Source organism: Rhincodon typus, chromosome 8 (assembly GCF_021869965.1).
Source record: "Rhincodon typus isolate 14 chromosome 8, sRhiTyp1.1, whole genome shotgun sequence".
Lineage (NCBI taxonomy): Eukaryota > Metazoa > Chordata > Chondrichthyes > Orectolobiformes > Rhincodontidae > Rhincodon > Rhincodon typus.
This window is the reverse complement of record NC_063339.1, coordinates 29,425,749-29,450,351: the sequence shown is the minus strand read 5'-3', so window position 1 is coordinate 29,450,351 and position 24,603 is coordinate 29,425,749. Positions and strand designations below refer to the sequence as shown.

The 24,603-nt window shown below is 38.5% G+C and overlaps 1 protein-coding gene across 7 annotated transcripts in view; it reads right to left on the bottom strand.

Moving 5' to 3' along the window:
- LOC109939133 (TOG array regulator of axonemal microtubules protein 1) overlaps nt 1–24,603 on the bottom strand; it is a 128,545-nt gene that overhangs the window by 17,976 nt on the left and 85,966 nt on the right. For 6 of the 7 annotated variants that reach the window (XR_007262574.1, XM_048599685.1, XM_048599683.1 and 3 more), the window contains 8 exons: nt 22,274–22,456; nt 16,744–16,845; nt 16,273–16,451; nt 8,452–8,617; nt 4,850–4,981; nt 3,612–3,768; nt 2,568–2,673; nt 1,980–2,215 (listed from right to left, as the gene is read on the bottom strand). Coding sequence is in view for 6 of the 7 variants with exons in the window: in XM_048599685.1 (XP_048455642.1) it covers nt 1,980–2,215; nt 2,568–2,673; nt 3,612–3,768; nt 4,850–4,981; nt 8,452–8,617; nt 16,273–16,451; nt 16,744–16,845; nt 22,274–22,456 (1,261 nt within the window). In the remaining variant the exon portion in view is untranslated. The remainder of the gene's footprint in view (nt 1–1,979; nt 2,216–2,567; nt 2,674–3,611; nt 3,769–4,849; nt 4,982–8,451; nt 8,618–16,272; nt 16,452–16,743; nt 16,846–22,273; nt 22,457–24,603) is intronic. The other variant, XM_048599684.1, reaches the window with a different exon arrangement.

Below are 24,603 nucleotides of genomic sequence, written 5' to 3'. Positions count from 1 at the left end.
GGATAGATTAGTCAGAGGCCTCTCCTGAATGTGAACTTACAGGACATGTCACACACAGGTTTCAAACTCACAAAACTCAGACTTTGGTTAAGATACTGAACATGATAACTTATTTTCCTTTTCTTCTTGTAACCTAATACTACAGAAGGAACATACTGAGAATACCAAAACTTACAGTCCAACTTTCAACTTCCACATATCAACTTCCACCCTTGATTTTTCTCTCCTGCCTGAAAACAATATTTGGGTTTATTATACACATTAGAGTGGCTGTCTCATAACTGGACTAGAATTCAAAAGGACGAAAACTAATGCAGAGATCACAAGTGTGGATCATATTGTGGCAGCTGCAGAATCCTAGTTAATTAAAAATTACCATGAAGCATTGGTCATACCAACATGGTTAATCTTCTCAGGCACTTGAAATGGCAGCACACTCAGCTGTACCAAATATTTTCAGTAAAGAAATGCCAGCTTTATTAGTAGCATAAAAATTGTGAGAATGATTTTTTTTTAAAATCTCAGCTGATGAATGCAGATAACTTGATTTTTTTTAAAAAAGAACTGTTTCACTAAATTACCATATTTTGTTTTAAGAAAAGACTTTATTCAAGCCTAACTAAAAATTCAAACTAATTCAATAACTTTTAATTAATGATCTAATACTAAGGCTGAAAAACTATTCTGGTGCTAATTGGAAAAGACTACATGCTCCATAGAGTGAGCTCAGCAAAGGTTTACCAGACTGATTCCTGGGATGGTGGGATTGATGTTTAAGAAGTTAAATGGGTTAGGATTATGAGATAACAAGATGTAGCGCTGGATGAACACAGCAGGCCAAGCAGCATCAGAGGCGCAGGAAGGCTGACTTTTCGGGCCTAGACCCTTCTTCAGAAAAGACCCTTCTTCCTGCTCCTCTGATGCTGCTTGGCCTGCTGTGTTCATCCAGCTCTACACCTTGTTATCTCAGATTCTCCAGCATCTGCAGTTCCTACTATCTCTGGGTTAGGATTCTCTTTGCTTTGGTTCAGAAGAATGAGGGAGGATCTCATAGAAACCTATAAAGTTCTAACAGATTGAAAGGGTAGATGCCGGAAAGATGTTCCTGATGATAGGGGAGTTCGGAACCATAGAATCCCTACAGTGTGGAAGCAGGCCATTGGGCCCATGATCTCATAAAGAGCATCCCACCCAGAGCCACACCCTACCCTAACTCTGCACTTCCCATAGCCAATCCACCTAACCTGCACAACTTTGGACCAAGGGAGGAAACCAGAACACCTGGAGGAAAACCATGCAGACATGAGGAGAATGTGAAAGCTCCACACAGTCGTCCAAGGGTGGAATTGAACCTGGGTCTCTGGTGCTGTGAAGCAGCAGTGCTAACCACTGAGCCACCAGGCCTGCTACTCCTGTGATCAGGTGTTACAGTGTAAGGATATGGGGTAAACCATTTGGGATTGAGGTAAAGAGAAATTTCTTCACCCAGAGAGTGGTGAGTCTGTGGAATGTGTTACCATTGAAAACAGTCAAGACCAAAACATTGTGTGATTTCAAAAAAGAGCTGGATATAGCATTCAGGTCTAAAGGAATCAAAGGATATGGGGGAATAGTGGGAGCAGGTTATTGAGTTGGATAATCAGCTGAGCTGCCTGGGCTTGAAGGGCTGAATGGTCTACTCCTGCTTCTATTTTCTATGTTTGCCTTGTTAGCCATGTGCTATGAAATTGGAAAAACTCCTGCACTGGGGGAATGGCATACCATTTCATTTTCTTTTCCTCTTAAATCGATTAAGTTAGTCTATTGTACAGATCAAAACAAATAAAAACATAAAATACTATTTAATGTTTACAATCATCCCTTTTAATCTCTGTGAAAGCATATTAATTAGAATCATCAAGAATCAAAGGAAATGCCTAAAACATATAAATAATATTTCAAGAGGTGTATTTTAGCAGGAAAGTAAATGTTATATTTACTTCAGTCCGCCATTTATTAAAGATGAAAGTGCTCGTGCTGGAGTTACATTCTTGACCATTGCATTTAGTGCTTTGTCCACATCTTCTCGTATGAAGGCATTAGATTCACTTGCTTTATGCAGAAGAATTTTAACAGTATTGTCCAACTCCTGATCCATATTCTTTTTGAACACTGTGAACATGTCTCCTAAGCAGAGAACTGCTACTCGTGAAACACTAGAGCGTAGGTTTTTCACCTGTAAATGGGAAGTATACAGAGTTAATCTTAGGGCTTTGTTCTCTTTTCTGTTTGCTCAATACATTCCCATTCTTATTTTAAATGCACTTATCTTAGGACTCATTTCATCATTCAATCTAGCTGTTCAATCTCCCTGATAAATACCAAAGTGAAATAACTATTTTTGATTTCTGCTAACTCTCTACTGTTTCCTGTGATATTATCCTTTTATTACTTAATGGTCATATTCACATTACAGCCTTTTATTGATTCTAAAATTTACTTGAACATCATTTATGCTGGTACCATTCATTATTAAATACAGACAGTATGGTTATTAAATTCTCATGAAAATGCATTAAAATAATAACCTCTTGAACAACAGCAAAGACAGCCTCGTGAAGTCTTACTATTAATACATCTGAATGGTATGTGGACAGACATTGAATACAATTGATGCCTTCAATTTTCTTCTCCCTGTGAAAGCATACAAAAAGTGAATTAGTCATATTAAACATAAAGTTTTAAGTAACTATGAACACCACAAGAAAACCAGAAATATTCCAGAGCACAATCCGATCCAATACCCTCTCACGCAATGTTTAATCAAAGAAAATCTAAGTGGGGTGATAGCATGGAAATTAGTACTTTTTTTATCAACTACACACATTCTATTTAAAATAAAATGCATTCCTCAGAATTCTGAAGTGCTACCAGATCATTTGTCATCCACTTTAATGCATAGTTTTTCCATTTTCCTTGGAAATCCCATAGAATGGATTTCATTGGTTATAACATTTAAGTAGTCACAAGCAAATCAAAGATATATTATCATATATAATTTAAAAAGTGAATGGTATGGATTTTAAATAAAGCCATACATCATATATGAAGATAAGGATATCTTACTCAGCTGACCACTTGTAAATTGTTAGAGATGTCTAAAATTATGCTTATCTCATCAGCTTTAATGTGGACCATAAGATAGAGGAGCAGAAGTAGGCCATTTCATTCATCATGTCCACTCTGCCATTCATTGAGGTAATGGCTGATCTGATAATTCTCAACTCCACTTTAATGCCTTATCCCTGCAATACTTGATTCTCTTACTGCTTAAAAATCTGTCTATCTCAGCCTTGAATATATTTACTGACCAAGGTTGAGGTAAACAGATTTTTAATCAGTAAGAGAATCAAGGATTATAAGACTAGAAAGGGGAATTGCAGATGATCACCTGAGCCAATGATTTCACTGAATGGCAGAGCAGACTTGATGCTTTGAATGACCTACTTCTACTCCTTTGTCTCATTGTTTCATTCAATAGGAAAGCTTGGCTGATATGATTTAGATCACCACATAACCTCAATACAGAGAATTCTGACGTTAATGAAAAAAAGAAATGAAGGAATCTATACCAGTCTTCGTCGGATAATAGTTTAAGAGCCTCTGAAAGTGCAAGGTCTGGTTTGGAGAAGGGTCTTAATTCAGCAAGATCTACCACCTCTGGACTAGGCAAAACTGCAGGTGTTTGATCCCTGCGTGAAGATCTAGGACATGGAGCATTCTCTCCTCCTATTAGATGGAGTAAAAGAAAATTTTTCTGTAAATTCACATTGATTTGTTCATCTCACTTGCAAACAATAATTTTGGATACAGTTTTAAATGATTCAAACCTTAAGAACCTGTACAGGACTTAAGAATGACGGAAGTAGTCTACTTTACAATAAACACTAAAATACACTTGTTGCTAATGAAGTTTCAAGTTTTCAGAAAAATGATGTAAGGTTGAAAGAAGTCATTCTGAAAAAATATTTTGGTCCTCTGCAGCTTTTTTAAAGAAACTTTCCTACGGAATTCTTCTGATTTTGAGGAGAAGGCCTAGATTTTTTAAAAAACAAATCCTTCATGAGGTATAGATGTTGTTCAGCCAATATCTATTGCCCATTCCTAATTGTCCTGGAGAAAGTGGTGTTGAGTTGCCTTCTTGAACTGCTGTAGTCCATGTAGTACTGTTAGGGAAGGAATTCCAGGATAGTAAAGGAATGTCAATACAGTATTAAGTCAGAATAGTGTGTGGCTTAGAAGGGATCTTACTCGTGGTAGTCTCCTGTACATCTGCTGTCCCTCTAGGTGGCAGAGGTAAGGTAGCAGTTTCCATATTGCTGAAATTATTTTCCTGCCATCATAGGACAATATAGCATGGAAACAGCAATTTGTTCCTTCATTCCTCTGTCGATTCTTTGGGATGGTTATCTGATTAATTACATACCCCTGCTCATTCTACATATGCATGTAAATTTTTTTCCTTTTTCAAGTATTCATTAAATTCTCTTTTGAATGTTGCCACTTAATCTGCTTCCTCCATCTTTTTAGCTAATGCCTTCCAAATCGCAACTTCTCAGGTAAAACAATGTTTTCTCATATTGCCTCTGGTTCTTTTAGGTCACCTTAGATCTGTGTTTGCTCCTTACTGGTTGTCTTACCAAAGGAAACAATTTTTAGTTGTTCTATAACATTAGTGAGGTCAGTAGAGTAGAATTTCAAAATTAAATCATTTAGTGGAATGAAGAGGCAGTAACAGATGGGATTGTATGCTGAGAAATGTGAAGTGATTAATTCTGGTAGCCTTGTAAATTGAACAGACTTTTCTTACCAGAGTTTGATGTGCTGGAAGTTCGATTTTTCCTTGTGCTGTGCTTATGTTGTGAAGGAACAAGAGTTGCTATTTCTACAGATGAAGAATCGGATTTCAACTTAAGAAACATATCATTGCTGGTGCTCAAACCTAAATTAAAAAGAGAAATATTCTCAGAAGTTAAAATCTGAAGTAATATTTTAAACTTAGAAACTTAGAGATCATACTCCAAAGTCCTCCAATAATTTTGGTTCTGCTTTCACAAGGAAAAAAGTTACAAGTGCTCAAGAGCACAATGTGAAGCTCATTAATTTGTAAATGTAACAATCATATCAAAAACCCTCCCTATAAAGACCAAAAAAACTTAATTATGGCAAGAATCTCCACAACACTAAGTCTACAATAAGAGTTTCGACAGGTACATGAAGAGAAAGAGATTGGTGAAGACAAATGCAGGTTCTCTACAGGCAGAAACAGGGGAATGTATAATAATGTACTAAGAAATGGCTTAGCAACTGAATACATACTTTGGTGCTGTCATCACAAAAGAGGACACAAATCAGATGCCAGAAATGTTGCAGAATGCAAGTTTTAGTGAGAGGGATGAATTGAAGGAAATCAACATTAGTAGAGAAATGGTGCTGGGAAAATGGGATTGAAAGTGGATAAATCCCCAGTGCCTGATAATCTACATCCCAGAGTACTGAAGGAATTGGCTCGAGAAATACCGGATGTACTGGTGGTCATCTTCCAGGATTTTATAGACTCTGGAACAGTCCCTGCAGATTGGAGGGTAGCTAATGTCACTCCAATATTCAAAAAGGGAGATAGAGAGAAAACAGAGAATTATAAACCAGTAAGCCTAACATTGGTAGTGGGAAAAATTCTCAAATCTATTATCAAGGACTTTATAGCCGAGCATTTAGAAAGCCATGGCAGGATCAGGCAGAGTCAGCATGGATTTATGAAGGGGAAATCATGCTTGCCAAATCTGTTGGAATTCTATGACGATGTAACTAGTAGCGTTGATAAGGGGAGCCAGTCGATGTGGTACATTTGGACTTTCAGAAAGCTTTTGACAAAGTCCCACAGAAGAAATTATTGTACAAGATTAAAGTGCATGGGATTTGGGGATGTATATTGAGACAGATAGAAAACTGGTTGACAGACAGCAAACAAAGAGTAGGAATTAATGGGTCCTTTTCAAATTGGCAGGCAGTAACTAGTGGGGTGCTGCAGGGATCGGTGCTGGGACCCCAACTATTCACAATATATATGAGAGAAATAAATAAATGTAACATCTCAAAGTTGGCAGACGATACCAAGTTGGGCAGGAGGGTGAACTGTTACGAGGATGCAGAGAGCCTTTACCTTAATCTCGACAGGCTCAGCTAGTGGATAAATCAATAGCAGATGCAGTATAATTTGGATAAATGTGAGGTTATTCAGTTTGGAAGCAAAAATGAGAAGGGAGATTACTACCTGAATGACTGCAAATTGGGACAGAAGTGTGTGCAGCGGGACCTGGGTGTCCTTGTGCATCAGTTGCTGAATATAAGCATGCAGGTACAGCAGGCAGTAAAAAAGACAAATGGTATGTTGGCCTTCATTGCGAGAGGTTTCAAAGGAGCAGTGATGTGTTATTACAGTTGTACAGGGCCTTGGTGAGGCCACACTTAGAATACTGAATGCAGTTTCGGTCTCCATTTCTGATGGAGTGAAGCGAAGTTTTACCAGGCTGATTCTGGGGATGGTGAGACTGACGTATGAGGAGAGATTGACTAGGTTAGGATTGTTTTTGCTACAGTACAGACGAATGAGGGGGGATCTCAGAGAGACTTATAAAATTCTAACAGGACTAGACAGGATAGATGCAGGGAGGATGTTTCCGATGATGGGTGTGTCCAGAACCAGGGGTCACAGTCTGAGGATTTGGGGTAGACCATTAAGGATGGAGATGAAGAGACATTTCTTCATCCAAAGAGTGCTGAGCCTATGGAATTCATTACCACAGGAAGTAGTTGAAACATTGATTGTATTTAAGAGGTGGCTAGATGTAGCACTTGGGGTGAATGAGATCAAAGGTTATGGGGAGAAAACAGGATTAGGCTATTGAGTTGGATGATCAACCATGATTGTGATGAAGGCGGAGCAGGCTCGGCGGGCCAAATGGCCCCCTCCTGCTCCTGTCTTCTGTGTATCTATGTTTCTTAGTTTAACAATGTCCTGGTTTACAGGAGTAGGCAGTTACCGGAATATATACGCTTGTTTAGCATCATGGGCTTGTGTTTAAAGTCATTTCATGCTGGTCTGATGTAGGGCCACGTGACTTGACAAGGCATCATTTCTGAATCGAGCCTCTTGCTGCTCATTTCACGGTGAGGATTCAGGAAAGGGGATCAGTGTGCTTGGCGAGTGAAAGAATTAGCAAGAGGGTGGGTTAGGGAGTGGAAGAGGCTGCGAAATAAAGGGTTGGTGAAAGGAGGAGTTTGTATCGACTAGGAAGAAAAGAGAGTGGTCTTTCTTCCAAGTCCTGCAGTACCACTGCCAGAGGAAAGATGAGGCAAAAAAGGTTGCTAACAATGTGAATATTATCATAATAAGGTGGAGGTGACAAAGTCTTGAATAAGTTTTAAGCAGTAAGATTGATTGACCTCATGAAAGATACAACCAATGTTACAGATGGAATTAGTTCCACTGTGATCGAAAGGTCATGATGCCTTATTTGTGAGAAGCCTGATTTAAGCTAAGACAGTAAATAGTACAAGGAGGAAATCCGTGGTTAAGTCATGGAGTTTATTGCAGAAATGAAACTGATGTCTTTGGTATTCTCAATGTTTATCTGGAGCAAGTTAGACTGGATAGCAGATAAGCAGTCTAACAGGATAGAGATAGTGAAAGGATGGAACGCAGTATCTTTGGTGCAATTTGGAAGCTGTCACCATATCATGATCAAGGAGAAACTTGTAGACGAGGTGATCCAAGGATAGATCTTTAAGAACTCTGGCAACAGTACTACAGGGAGTGGAAGAAAAGCTACTATTTGAAAAGCTGGTGAAGATACTTAAAGGGTAGAGTCTGGAAATCATCATGAAGAACAAGAATCGTGGCGGTTGGGAAACCCTCAGGAATTAATTTCCCAGCAGTCCTGTCCAGTTTCTTTGACTCTTCCTGACAGCAACCAGTTGGACAGAGAGACTGTCTTTGATGTGGAAAGCCCTGTCGCATTAGGCCGAAGCCAGAAAGCAAAAGTGATGGTGGTGGTGGTGGTGGAGGGGGATTGTTGTAGGAAGTGCGAGGACACCAGATAAGGGAAGCCGGCAAAGGATGGTGAGGGGAGGAGGAAATTGTAGATTGTGAAGAATGCAAAGTTCAAGTCAGTTGTTTTAAGTTACACAAGTGCATGGTTACAGGAAAAAAAATACTTAAGTGAGTTGTGCACTTGAATTAATTGTTTATAAATTTCCAATGAAGTTGGATTCTCAATGAAACAGTGAGCATGGAGCATTGAATAATTGAAGTGCTTGTAAACTAATGATTAACCAAGAATTTGTAACATTTTCTTAAAAAAAAAGCTGCAAATTACAAAAAGCAGAAGTTGACCTATCCAGTAATCTTACTTTCCATTTGCGTTTTGCTCGGATCTATATTCCTTAGTCTTTCATGTGATCGTTCTTCCTTCTTTACATTATCATTGAAATCACCTTGTTCCTCTGAATTATACTGTTGCACTCCTTTGTGTTTCCAATGCTTCATTTTATCCCAAGCTGATTTTGACATGGAGATCTTTAAAGAAAAATTTTTTAATTATACACAACTTTTCACAACCTCCATAAGACCATAAGAAATAGAACAAGAGTAGGCCATTCAGTTGTTGAACATGCTTCACCATTCAGTAGAATCGTGGCTGATACAACACTCCTCATTATTACTTTCATGGTCTTTCCCTCACTCTTGATTCCCCTACTGATCAAGAATCTATATCAGCCTTAAATATACACAAGGGGTCTACCTCCCCATCTCCCTTTGGCAAGGAATTCCAAAGACTCCCGCCTTGAGAGAAGAAATTCCTCCTCATCTCAGCTTTAAATTGGTGCCCCTTTAATCTGAGACAATGCCGTCTGGTCCTAGACTCTCCCATGAGAGGAAACACTATCTCAGCATTTACCCTATCGAGCCCCTTAAGAATCTGATATGTTTCAATGAGATCACCTCACATTCTTCCAAATTCTAACGAGTGGATTACCAATCTGTTTAGTCTTTGCTCATAAGACAATCTCTCGTTACTGGGGATCATCCTCCAATGAAATAATGTAGTTTCTTAAATAAGGGGACCAAAACTTCTCGCAGTAGTCCAGATATGGTTTCAGCAGCACCTTATACCTCAGGACATCCCAAATGATTTAGAATCATAGACTCATACAGAATGGAAACAGAACCATCCAATTAGTCAACACCAACCATGTTCCCAAACCAAACTAGTCCCACTTGCCTGTGTTTGGTCCATATCCCTCCAAACTTTTCCTACTCATGTATTTATCAAAATGTCTTTTAAACGTTGTAACTGTACCTGCATCCACCACTTCCTCTGGGAGTTTATTCCACAAATGAACCACCCACTGTGTTAAAAGGTTGCCCCTCAAGTCCTTGTTTAAAACTTTCCCCTCTCACCTTAAACATATGCCCCCCTAGTTTTGAACTCTCCCACCATAAGGAAAAGACTCTTGCTATTCACCTTATCTATGCCCCTCATGATTTTATAAATCTCTATGAGGTCACCCCTCAACCTCCTGTGCTCCAGTGAAAAAAGTCGCAGCCCATCCAGCCTATTTTTATAACTCAAATACTCCATTCCCGAAAACATCCTGGTAAATCTTTTCTAAACCCTCTTCATTTTAATAATATCCTTTCTAATGCAGGGCAATCAGAATTGCAGACAGTAGTCCAGAAGAGGCCTCACCAATGTCCCATATAAACTGAACATGACGTCCCAACTCCTATACTCAATAATCTGAGACTCATGTAGGCAAGTATGCTAAATGCCTTCTTAACCACCCTATATACCTGTGATGCAAATTCAAAGAATTATGTATCTGAATCCTTTGGTGTCTCTGTTCTACAACACTACCCAGGGCCCTACTATTAATTGTAAAAGTCCTGCCCTTGTTTAGTTTACCAAAACATAATACCTTGCATTTATCCAAATTAAACTCCATCCACCACTCTTCAGCCCATTGACTCAATTGATCAAGATGTCTTTGTAGTCTTAAATAACCTTCTCTGTCCGTTATACCACCAATTTTGGTGTCATCCGCAAACTTACTAACCATGCCTCCTATATTTTGATCAAATCGTTTACATAAATGACAAACAAAAGTGGATCCAGTACCAATCCCTGTGGAACACCACTGGTCACAGGCCTCCAGTTCAAAAAACAACTCTCCACCACCACCCTCCGTCTCCTACCGTCAAACCAATTTTGCATCTAATTGGCAAGTTCATCTTGAATCCCAAGTGATTTAACTTTACTAATTAGTCTACCATGCGAAACCTTGTCAAAGGCTTCACTAAAATCCATGCAAACAATGTGTACTACTCTGCCCTCATCAATCTTTTTGGTTACTTCCTCAAGTGTATTTGTAACATCATCACTGTTGTGATATATGAAAAGCAGCAGTGAACAGAGAACATAGAACATACAATACAGTACAGGCCCTTTGGCCCACGATGTTGTGCCGAACTTTTACCCTAAACCTAAGATCTATCTAACCTCCACCCCTACCTTATACTATCATCCATTTGCCTATTTAATAGCCACTTAAATGCCCCTAATGAGGCCGACTCGACTAACCTCTCCGGCAATGCATTCCACGCCCCAACCATTCTCTGAGTAAAGAACCTACCTCTGACGTCTCCCCTATATCTACCTCCACTCACGTTAAAACTATGCCCCCTCATAATAGCTACCTCCACCCTAGGAAAAAGTCTCTGGCTGTCTACTCTACCTATACCTCTGATTATTTTGTACACCTCTATCAAGTCACCTCTCATCCTTCGTTGTTCTAAACAGAAAAGTCCTAGCTCTCAAAACCTTTTCTCGTAAGACCTACCCTCCATTCCAGGCAACATCCTGGTAAATCTTCTCTGCACCTTTTCCAACGCCTCCACATCTTTCCTGTAATGAGGTGACCAGAACTGGACACAATACTCCAGATGTGGCCTAACCAGGGTTGTGTATAGCTGGAGCATAACTTCATGGCCCTTGAACTCAATCCCTCTATTAATGAAAGCTAACACACCATACACCTTCTTAACAACTCTACCCAACTGGGTGGCAGCTTTCAGGGAACTGTCGACATGAAACCCCGAGATCCCTCTGCTCCTCCACACTGCCAAGAATCTTTCCGTTAACCCTGTATTCTGCTTTCAAATTTGTCCTTCCAAAATGAATCACCTCACACTTTTCAGGTTTAAACAATGAGTTTGAAAACAGTTAAGCATTACAAGCAGCAATGTGATAATGACAAAATGAACAGTATTTTGTAATGTTAGTTGAAATTGGTAAATATCGGCCAGACAACCTGGATAAAGTTTTCTGTGGGTTACTTTATATCGGCTTTGAGGGGCAGATTGCAGCAATCCTCAATGACAATTGCATGGATTTTGTGCTCAAGTGTCTGGCATGAAATTTGAACCCAAGTCATTCTGACTTAGAGTCGAGTGTACTCACTGCACTATGTCCAAGGCTAATTGTACCTCAATGGCTCAGAACATGTCACAATTCTCAACCAATCAATTGCTTTAAATTCAGCTATAGTTATTTGGGTAAATGCAGCAACTATTTTGTGTACTATAAGTCTCCTAAAAACCAACAGGATTTAAAAAAAAAAATTTGGTTGGTTTTACTGAGAGAAATGTTGACTAGATCATTAGTTTTGTCTCATTTTACTATCCACTATCCTAATTGGATAAAGTACCAGATCAGCATTTCAAGTGAAGGAAAGTATCTCAGACAACACAGCAATCTTTTAGTATTCATCTGATGAGACATGTGCCATGGGGCCTGGTTCACAACCTTCTGACTTTTAGGTAAGAATTATAACCCAGAAAAGCTGATATACTGCAGAAGACTACTTCAGTTATAAAAGTGATTTCTCTTCAATCACAGAAATAGTATTCAAAATTCTCATGTTTGGAGTTTTTGGGAAAAGAGCAGTGTGGGATAATGGCTGCTCTGATCGGAGCTTCTTTTGCAATATTTTGAGTAAATTCATGAATGGCCATAAAGTCATCTTTTTGGTCTTGAAAAATGCTGTCTATCTCAGATTAGGTTACTGTATCTCAAAGGTTTGAGCAACAGGTACTGTGTAGCAGCAATATGATTGGTGTTTGCCATGAACAGGATACTGTCATCAAGCCAAAAAAAAGTTTTCCTTATCACACAAATGAGCAACATGGTACACAAATTTCAATACCAATATATGTAAGCTGCATGTTCTCGAGACTGGTGGATCATACCAAACAGCACATCCCTCCGGCTGTTCGCAACAAGCAAACTATAATCAACCAGTCTTGCAACTGTCACAACACATTGTCCAAATTAGATGTGATTCCATTACTGGACTACAGTTGTTAGATAATTCTGAGGATACAAAGAAGTATACTGACAACCAATTAAGATTGTGAGTTATACTTACGGAATGTCACACTTGTGCATACTGAAAGTTACATATTAATACACAGGGCCTCCTTCTTTGTAGACAAAAGAACATATACATGCATCACATTTGTTTCAACTCAACAAAATAAGTGAAAGCCATTCACTAGCTCATTTCTCAGTCAGAGCAACTTCCCTGGTTTAAAATTTAGCTGTCAGGTTAGCTGTCAGATATCATTAACTAGTGCCATCTCTATGATAGCACCTTTACAAATCATAACCCCCAGCCAACCAATAAGTAGCCTCCTTTCATACAATATAAATGTTGATGTTGCCCTTAAGTTGATATTCTTGCAAATTGACAGATGAGTGCAAGATGATAAGTTTTGACAAAATGTGAATTCTTTCAGAATACTCAAGTCTTCTACTACCCAATGACGATTTAAATACACATATTTAAGTCAAATGAAAAAGTCAAAGCTAAGATTACTTTCCTTTGGGAATTTGAAATTCATTGCAGTGTGTTACAACTGAATTAGTATTTATTTTATCTTGCACAATTGTTAAAGCTTTGGTGAGACAGTGGTTTAGTGGTAATGTCACTGGACTGGTAATCCAGAGGCCCGGGCTAATGGTGTTGGTATATTGGTTCAAATTCCACCATGGCAGCAGATGGAACTTAAGTTTATTTAATAAATCTGCAATATAAAACTAACAGCAGAGTGGTGGCCATGACACTATCAATGTCCTATTAGAGGAGGAAATTTGCCATTCTTTCCCTATCTGACCTACATATGTCACCAGACCCACAACAGTGCTGTTGACTTTTAATTGCCTTCTAAAATGACCATGCCAATCACTCCATTCAAGGGAAATTAGGGATGGGCAACAAATACTGGTCTTTTCAGTTATGCCCACATCCCATGAAAGAATAAAAAAACTACTTTCAACAGATTTGTATACTTTAAAACTTAAAAAATGCTGCAGATTTAGATTATCAAATTTAACTTGACAGGTAATCCAAGAATTATAAAGCTATAAATAATCCACCAAGAGTAGATCTCAATGTGATGGAATACAGCATCTTATGGCAACCACCATTGCTCTTGCACGATTAGGATTTTTAATTTGTGGTGTGGTGAGTTTTAAAAGAGCAAGCTAACACTAAGGGAAACATGGCATCTGGTACCACAGTGTACAGTGCAAGCAGCTGTGATCTCCTTCAACACTCAGCTTGAAGAATTATGAAATAGTCCAAGCACTGAAAAGGAAGTGTGACCTAACTCTCTCTAATTTAATGTTAAATCAGAAAACTAAGTACAGAAGAATAAAGAAAAAATTGAATTGAGGGAAAAATAGACAAGAAAAATAAAGAAAAACTACATTAAAAGAACACTTGGACTTGAAAGAATAAAGCTAAATTTTCTTTAGATAGTTTAGTCCATATATGCATATACAGCAGTTTAACCTCATTCGATATACTTTAGTGGTGTTTTCTACTGTGAGATGTTTATTTTTGTAAAGAAACCTGAAAACCAGCTTTTGGATATTCATGTTTAATCATTCTCCTGTCTCTCACTCAAGTTGCTCTAGCATGTGCCCATTAATAAAGACAAGTGCTATTAGATTCACCATTAGTTTTACATCAAAACTTGTCATGCATTGTGAATTATCTTGTGAATATCTAGATCATAATTCATTGCTTTTAGAACGTGACTGTAGGTTTAGGAGACTAATGCATTAAAGGTAAAGTAATAAAAATTCTGATTCAGAAAAAATTGGTAATAATCTGATTGGTAATAATTCTAAAAACAATTCAAACTTGGCAGTTTTTTTTTCCTCTATTCATTTGTGGGATGTGGGCATCGCTGGCTGGCCAGCATTTCTTGCCCATCCATAGTTGCCTTTGAGAATGTGGTAGTGAGCTGCTTTCTTGAACCGCTACAGTCCTCCTGCTGTGGGTTGACCCACAATGCTATTAGGGAGGGAATCCCAGGATTTTGACGGTAAAGGAATGGCGATATATTTCCAAGTCAGGATGGTGAGTGGCTTAGAGGGGAACTTGGAGGTAGTGGTGTTCCCATATGTCTGACGCCCTTGTCCTTCTGAATGGAAGTGGTCGTGGGTTTGGAAGGTGCTGTCTGAGGATCTTTGGTGAATTTCTGCAGTGCATCTTGTAGATAGTACACACTGCTGCTAATGAACGCCGATGAAAGCTGATGTTTCGGGTCGGGACCCTTCTTCAGAAAATTCTTCAGATTTCAGCCGACCCGTCAGCTTTCCTGTTCCTCTGATGCTGCCTGGCCTGCTGTGTTTGTCCAGCTCCACACTTTGCTAGCACTAATTTCTTTTTTTTTCAATATACAATAAAGTCTGTTTTTGTCTAAAAGTATGAAAACATGTGGTATAATTCTATCAGTTAACTACTGAGCGTTCAAATTTCTTCCTTAAATGCAACCAGATATTAACAGGATTGTAACAATCATGCGTTAACTCTTTCAAAGATACATTTCCAGGATGTGGAAACTTGTGATACGGCAAGCATTTATTGCTTTCTCTGACTGCCCTTGAAAAATTGGTGGTGAACCACCTTCTTCAATTTGCCTGAGTGGCTAGATTTAAACCTATTTGACACAGATGGAATATAAGTTCTGTCAGTCTGTTGACTACATTGTAATCATAAATATATTTTGGTCTCAAATTCTCCATGACCATGGGTTTGCAACATAAAACAATCAATTTGATTCGAACTGAATCAAATAAATAACAAGGCCACAGACTGTTCTGAGATTAAGATTGTGGAATATTAATATAGTAGCTGAATTAACTCAGCGCTGAAACAAAGCTAAAGTGAGAATGCTTGACAAGTGCTGGTGTAAAAGTTTCTCTGGATGAAATATAAAAACAGCAATGTGTATTACTCTGTACGTACAAATCAGAAGCATTCACTCTTGATACCATGACAATACTGTCGTTTATATTGTAACATTTCTGCAAAAAGAGACACTGGTGATGATTTTCATCTTTCACTCATCAGGACAGATGCAACAATGCCAAACTTCAAAGGAAGCAACAAACAAAACCGAAGGGGAGGCAATGGTCTAGTAGTACTATCACTGGACTGTTAGCGATCCAGAAAATGTTCTGGGGACCCAGGTTCAAATCCCACCATGGTAATGATAAATGGTGGAACTTGAATTCAATAAAAAAAAAATCTGTAATCAAAAGTCTATGGTCAATAATGACCACGAATCCATTGTTGTAAACACCTATCTGATTCACTAATGTCCTTTAGGGAAGGAAACTGCCATCCCTACCTTGTCTGGCCTACATGAGACTCCAACTCCAAAGCAATGTAAACTGACTCTTAACTGCCTTCTGGGCAATTAGGGATGGGTGATAAATGTTCACCTATTCAATGATGCTCTCATCCCTTGAATGAATAAAAAAAAACTATATTTCACAGCAGGATTGCCAAGTGAACTTTGATTGGCTGAGATGTTGCCAATAGAGATAATGCCTCAAATGGTTCAACTTGCCAACCAAGCAGGTGCAACTTGCCAACAAAGCAGTTTCTCTCATGCAGCATATACCTTTCGAAGTTTCCATTTTTGCTTCTGCCTTGATGAGCACAAAATGAAAATCTTGAATGTGTCTCTTTCTTCAGCAATACACAAGTCCTGTACTATCAAGAAACTTATTAATATCCTAAGACTTTGCTTGCATACCAGCTCATTTGTTTTAAAACTGATTGCCTCCTGTTGAAGTGTTACTGTAACATTACCTCTTTCTCATTCTCTGAAGCATCAAAACCAGGTTGACAACTTTGAGGTACAGCCCTTCCATAGACTCCTGAAGGAGGATCCATTGTTTGCTTTAGGTCACACATTTCATCCTTGTCAAGAGATGGGATAATGGCTTGGCTGTTTGTTACTGAAACTGACTGAGGACCGCCAAAGACTCCTCATGGGAAGAAAGCAAAAAAAAAATTGGCAAAGTGATACCTTGTTTTCAAATATACAATGTCTAATCCTATTGATTTATAAATAGCAGTACAAAAATATTTCAATTACAACAAATGAATGAATGACAGAAGAATATTTACAGAATTACAACCATTTATTTATTAATATGGACAGTCCTGCATAGCTCTGCCATTCTATGTAATGCAGGATTCTCAGTGAATAGAATTCAGAGGACTTTTCATCATGACACATGAAGAACAAGGAAAAGAACAAATACTCAATAAACGTACCTTTTCCTACAACGACTACAGAGTCCTCGGAGAACCCATTTCCAGAATCATGGTTGTTCATCTGCTGCATACTAAAGCTGGATCCTGTTAGTCCTAAAACAGCTATTTGTTAGTTAAATTGAAAAACAATAATTTGTATACACAAGGCCATTTACAGTTGTAGCATGTTTCAAAATGATTCCCAGCAATGAAACGTAGTCAGTATTGTAATAGAAAGAAATTAGGCAACTATTAGTCTCATCAGCTCCGGAAGTTATTTTCATTTATAAGCATTACGAGTAGGGTTTTTGGATGTACAATTTAATATAGGTTCCACACCCTCATACTGAGACTTAGAGGGTGTGACTGGCGAAGGGGTAGAAAATTGGGAGATGAAAAGACTCCTTATTGAACATGATTGCTTTGATTGGTGGCTTTCCCATCTAAGGGCAGCAATCTGTTGGGCACAATTTTATGGTGGTTGGGGAGAAAGGTGGCTAATGGCTTATTTCATTGCCTCTCTGAAACTGACTATAACTTATAGATATTGGCATGGAAGTTGCGGTCTGTTACTCAAGGCTCCTCCATAAGCTGTGGAGCTGGAGGAACACAGCAGATCAGGCAGCACCAGAGGAGCAGAAGAGTCAACAGTCTGAGTTGGGACCTGTAACGTCGACTCTTCTGCTCCTCTGATGCTGCCTGACCTACTGTGTTCCTCCAGCTCCACACTGTTTTGACTCTGATTCCAGCATCTGCAGTTCTTGCTATCTCCTCCATAAGCATTTGTGGAAAAATTTCCTAGAGCTATCTATCAGTGACTTCAGTGAAAATGTTCAAGAGTTCCATTTCTATTTTGCCAATAAAATCCCTTAAATAAATTATATGGTCTTCATTCAAGTGTGAACATAAGCAAATGAGAAACAGGAGGAGTAAACCATTCATTCTCTGAAACCTGCCCTGCCATTCTATAAGATCATGGGTGATCTGTCCCAGGCTTCAATTCCTCTTTTGTGCCAGCTTATTATCACCCTCAACTCCTCAATATTTCAAAAATCTATCTCCTCTTTAAAGACTTTCAGTGATCTAGCCACCTCAACTCTCTAGAATAGAAAATTCCAGACATTCACTACATTCAGAGAAGTAATTCCTTTGCATCTCAGTTTAAATGAATGTCTCCCTATTCTGTAGCTAGGTCCCTTAGTTTGAGATTTCCTCACCAGTCAAAACATCTCAACATCTGCCCTGTCAAGTCTCTTAAAGAATCCTGCATATTTTAATAATATCACCCCGCCGTTTTTCTAAACTCTATAGATGAATGCCTAACCCCATTTAGCCATTATTGATAAGTCAACCCCGTCATTCCAATAATCAACAAAGTGAATCTCTTTTAAAATGCCTCCAATACCAGTATATCTGTTTTTAATTACAGGGGCCAAAACGGTACACAGTCCTCCAGGCGAGGCTTCACCAGCATCCTGTACAGTTGTTAACAAGACTTCATTATTTTTAAACTCCAACACCCTAGCAATAAAGACCAGATCTGAATTGTCTTCTTAATTATTTGTCGCACATGCATGCTGACTTCTTATGATTCACACACAAGAACAACCAGATCCCTCTGTGCAGCACCTCTTTGCAATCTCCCTATTTAAATAATAGCCTGCCTTTTGATTTTTCCTAGCAAAGTGCATGACTTTTCATTACACCTTACAACATTAAACTCCACCTGACATTTTTCTTTGCCTACTCACTTAACCTACCTATATTCTCTTGCAGCTTTCTTGTGTCCTCGCCACAACATGCCCCCCCACCTATTTTTGTAGTATTAGCACACTTGGATGCATTACACTCTGTCCCCTCCTCCAAGTCAATACTATAGATAGCAAATAATCAAGGTCAGAGGATTGATTCTTGTGGCACTCCACTAGTTGCATCTTGCTAACCTGAAAACCACCCATTAATTCCTACACTATCTTCTATATGTTGACCAATCCTCAAACAGATCCTGATGACTCATCTGCCTTTATTCCCATTAGCTTATCCCTCGTGCTGGAGACTGTTAGAAGACCCATCCTCCATTTGCACTTTGCTTATTTGATATCTTTAGGATGTTTACAGTATCCTCCACTGTGAAAACTGATGCAAAATATTTGTTTAAATTATCTGCCATTTCCCTGCTCTCTTTTATCAATTTCCCAGTTCACATTCTTCAAAAGTCCCATACTCACTTCAACTACTGTTTCTTTGTACATACCCTTAGAAGTTCTTGCCATTTGTTTTAATGTTTATTGCCATATTACTTTCACAAACAATTTTCTCTCTTTTTATTAGCTTTTTTTGTCACCCACTGCTAAAAAATCCCAATGCTCTGGCCTACACTACGCTAGTCACATTGTAAGTCTTAAGATTTTTATTAATGGAATGCTTTGGCTAATGGAATATTCACCCTCATTTCAAGGTGGCTGGAGTATAAGAATAGGGAAGTCTTGCTATAAATGTATAAGGTGCCAGTAAGACCAAATCTGGAGTACTGTGATAGTTTTTGCCCCTGATTAAAACAAAATCTTACTTCATCGGAGGTGGTTCAGAGAAGGTTCACGAAAATGATCCCTGGTGTGGAGGGATATTTTATGAACAAAGGTAAACAGGTTGGGACTCTACTCTTTGGAATTCAGAAGAGGTGATCATATTGAGACATATAGGATTCTTAAGGGGCTCAACAGGGTAAATACTAAGAGGACGATTCCCTTCTCAGGAGAGTCTAGGACCAGAAGGCATCGTCTCAGAATTAAAAGGCACAAATTTAAGTCTGAAATGAGGAGGATTTCTTCTCTTACAGAGTTGTGGATCTTTAGAACTCCTTGTCACAGGGAGCTGTGGGGGCAGAGTCTTTGTGCTTATTTAAAGCTAAGATCGATAGATTCTTGATTAGTAGGGGGATTGAGGGTAACTGGCAAAGGGCAGGAAAGTGGATTTTAGGAATGTTGGATCAGCTATGATCTTACTGAATAGCTGAGCAGGCTGGAGGGGCTGAACAGCCAACATCTGTGTCTATTTCTTCTGGTCTTATGGATTGGATATCTTCCTTCAGCACCTTGTTCATCATCAATTTGAATAAATCTTTTATAATCTGAATAAATCTGAATAAATTTTTGGTGAGTGTTATGAAATATCCCCTTTAATGTTTGCCACTGCTCATCTATTGACCTTCCCCTTAGTCTACATTCCCAGTCTGCTTTAGACAAGTCTTATGGTGACACTGAACTCAAAATAATATTACTTGGGTACCCAACATTTCTAACAATGCAATAAGCAAAAAGGGACAAAACTGCAAATTTACAGATTTGAAAGGGTAAAGATAACCTTCAGGCGTGTTAAATTCTTTATAAAATGAATGCTAAGATTACGCAGAAATTTATATACCCTCATTTAAAGCAGCAGTAGTCATAGATTCATACAGTACAGAAAAGGCCATTTGGCCCTTTGAATTTGTACCAACGATACCTAACTCTAAAGATGCGCTAATCTCAATTTCCTGCACTTAGATTCATACAGTGCAGAAAAGGCCCTTCGGCATTTGGAGTCAGAAGAGTACTTTTAAAGAAATGTTTTAGTTTGAAATATGTTATATTTGAAATAAGTTATATAAAATTATATCCACCTTTGTCTACGTGGACTTTAGCAAGGCCTTCAACAAGGTCCCACATGTTAGACTGATTAATAAGGTTAGAACACATGGGATTTCGGGAGAGATAGCAAATTGGATACAAAATTGGCTTGATGGTAGAAGACAGAGAGTGGTGGTATGGGGTTGCTATTTGGGTTGGAGGCCCGTGACCAATGGTGTGCCATTGTGATACGTTCTGGGTCCACTGCTGTTTGTCATTCATATCAACGATTTGGATGAGAATCTGGGAGGAATGGTTACTAATTTTGTGGATGACACCAAAATTGGTGATATCATGAACAATGAAAAAGGTTATCTAAGAGTACATGGAGTTTAATTTAGATAAATGCAAGGTGTGGCATTTTGGTAAGGCAAACCAGGGCAGGACTTATAGTTTTAATAGCAGGGCCCTGTAGAGTGTTGTTGAACAAAGGGATTGGGGAGTTGTGGCATAATTCTTTAGAAATGGCATCGCAGGTGGACAGGGTGGTGAAGAAGGCATTTGGCATGCTTGCCTTCATTGATCAGAGCATTGAGTATAGGAGTTGGGACATCATGCTGCAGCTGTATAAAATATTGGTTAGGCCACTTTTAGAACACCGTGTACAATTCCGGTCACCCTGCTACAGGAAGGATGCTGTTAAACTAGAAAGGGTGCAGAAAAAATTTACAAGGATGTTGCCAGAAATGGAGGGCTTGAGTTACAAGGAGAGGGTCTTAGGCTAGCACTTCTTTCCCTAGAATGTCGCAGGCTGAGGGGTGACCTTACAGAGGTTTATTAAGTCATGACAGGCATAGATAAGGTGAATAGCCAAGGTCCTTTTCAAAGGGTAGGGGATTCCAAAACTAGAGGGCACAGATTTAGGGTGAGAGGGGTAAGTTTTAAAAGGGACCTGAGGGGCAATGCTTTCACACAGAGGGTGGTGCGTGTAGGGAATGAGCTGCCAAAGGAAGTGGTACAGGTGGAACATTAGAGACAATTACAACATTTAAAAGACATTTGGATAGGTACACGAATAGGAAAGGTTTAGAGGGATTTGGGCCAAATGCAGGCAAATGGGACTAGTTCAATTTAGGATACCTGGTTAGCATGGATGAGTTGGACCAAGGGGTCTCTCTTCATACTGTATGATTCTACGACTTTTTGAAGTGATCTTTAGCTTGGCAGTTTTAATTTCACAAAGCTAGCTGCCATTTCTCCTGAACAAAACATTAACATGAATTATTTTCAAAGAAATACTTGAGGTACTTCTTCAATGTTTGTGTGGAACTATAAATCATTTTCCATAGGAAATATTTAGGTCTTTTCTGAATTGAATTGATCCATGAATTACATCTTATTTATTTTTCCATTTAGCTTAAGCTACATTACACTTACATCTGTGATTTGCACCATCCTAATATATCAACATTCAGAACACAAATTATTTGAATAATTGTGCAATTTTGACTTGATATAATCTCAAAACAGCCTATAATTGCACAGGAATTCTTCCCAATGGAAATCCAAATATACTTTGAGGAGCAGATTTAAATTTCCAAAATGGGCAACAATTGTTTAGGTACAAAATTTTAACTTAGGATGTCACTGTGGTTGTTTTACACAATGCCTCATCACATAACCACAATTTAAGATTGTTTTTAAAAAGATTTTCCATTGTTCCCAGAATTTGAAGTGCACACAATGAATGCCATTACTTCAGCAAAGACTGTCATTTTTAATTATGATAAACTCATGTAGCAAATGATTAATTAGCTAATTACTGACAGATAAATAAAAACTATCTGTACAAAAACAGCCAGTTATGAGATATGTCAATAAAGTACAAATTATGCACCTGTTAACCAATATGTAAATTATCCTGTTTGAATAGCTACACTGACCTCTTGTGGATTTATTACTATTTGTATTTTTTTGATGCTCTTTGGATTGAAGTTTAGAGCGAGGACTGGAGTGAGACACTTCAATTTGTTTCCCCTCTTCAGAATCTGGGAGTCCATTTCCATAAGTCATGCGTTGCCCAACAATACTCACATCTGAGGTTGCTCTTTCACAGAAAGTTACTCCTGTCAAAATTAAAACATACTATTAGTTCAGGTATTATTTTGAAACTATTTTTACTCCCTCCTTGCATCACTTGGTTCTCTTCTCCTTTCTTCCACATATCTTGCAGCAGTCCATGGAAATGGTGCAACACCTTCACAAGCCCCAGAGAATCACAAGATAGTTGCCTATTGTGACCCATTCTTGATGAGCATATTCTGCATACATATATTATAGACCAGAAGCTAATCCTAAGAATACATTTTAGCTAAAAACTAATAGGAAACACTCTGGTAACCAAATTACTATCAAATACTAAGAAAAATGCTAGAGGTATCACCAAGGCTGTGTCTCATTATAATTGTTTAATATTTCTAGACTGAAGATTTATATTCTACAACCTATATAAAAGGTTTATATTTAACATTCCAATGATAGCAGGTGGTAATCAGGAAATTTCCTTGACCATCTTCCACCTCATGCTACGAGACCTCATAGAGTGAGTCTCAGCACTCTAAGAGCAACTTCCGCTATCTCGAGTGTATATCATTGCACGGCCATCTCTGGTGGATCTATCTTGCTGTGGGGACAGGATATACTGAGAATGGTGATATTGTGCCTAAAACTTTGTATGTAACGAGTAATTCCATGAGTAAGGCTATGTTAGACTGTAGTTTGACTTGTCTTTGGGATAGCTCTCCCTAATATGGCACAAGTCCCCAGATGTTGCCAAGAAGGACTTTGCAGAAGCAATGGGCTTGGGTTTACTGTATCTTTTCCATTCCTCAAACAATGCCAGATGGTCTTTTCAGTTTCATTCCTTTGTTTAGATTTCGTTGCATTACAATAGAACGCAAGGTTTGTTTGGCCATTGTAGAGGGTGATTAAGAGTAAACCACATTCCTGTGTGTCTGGAGTTATATATAGGTCAGACTAGTTAAGGATGGCAGATTTCCTTCCCTAAAGAATATCAGTGATCCAGACGGAACTTTACAACAATTGACAGTGGTTACATGACTGCCATTAGACTAGCTTTCAATTCCAGAATTATTAGTTGTGGGATCGTGTTCAAAGAATTAGACGACTGAGATCAGTGAGTTGCGAAAATAGCCTCTTTATTGTACATTCACAGCAGCACCTTGTGAAGTGAAAGTAGAATCCCAAAATCATAGCTCAGAAGTAGCCTCCCTTATAAAGAATTTGTGCATACATTAACATTCTAACACTTGAGTGCTAAGTAATGGCTATTGCACAGAAAACTGTCCTGCAAGAAATCGGAGATGGTTTAAACACTTGCTAAGTGTTAGCGGTTATTCTAATGAGATTAGAGTGTCTGTCTGGTTTGTCCTTGCATAATTCGAAAGGCGTTAGTCTTGTTATTTCCAAAGTTAGAATGTTGGTAAAAAAGTATCTGTGTGTTAAATAAAGGTTTGGATTTCTATCAATTGCGGCTGTCTGTGACTTTTATTTACAATTGCCTATTCATTCAGTTTCACAGTCTCGTTTATCTGTGGGTTCTATTTACTATCGCTCATTCATTCATTCAGTTTCACAGCCATGTCTGCTATAATAGCACTGTTGATTTCATTCATTCCTTCATTCATTCAAAGTCAGGCGGATCTGAACATAGCGCTGTTGGTTTTATTAGTAGGTGAAAGGTTGCTTACATACACGACATTGAATAAAAACATGAGGCAGGGTAAATCCTGTCACCTAACAATCATAATATGTTTAATTTAGTACAAGAATGTCTGCAAGGAAGTGGCATTTTACTGTTAAATAAGAGGGCTAATCCAAATTGTTATCTTTGAATGATTCTTGGAGCCACACTGGCTGGAAAGGAGTTTAGAGTAAGGGGTCGGGGATCACACCTATTCAAGACTAGGTTTAAATATGAAAAGCACTACTTTTGGTATGGAAGTGTAAAAATGTTTTATCCTGTGATATTTTTGCAGCTTTGTTAAATGAAGCTGTGTACATAGTGTGTTATACATGACTGCACTTTTAAGTGGAATGTAACCGCACCTGTAAATGGATTGTAACCTGATACGGTAATGCACTTCTGAGTCAGTTGGATGGGGTGGTTAGTACACATAAGTCTGTAGTTAATATTACATGCCATCATGAACAGTGATACAATCATGAATAATTATTAATGGACATGAATTAT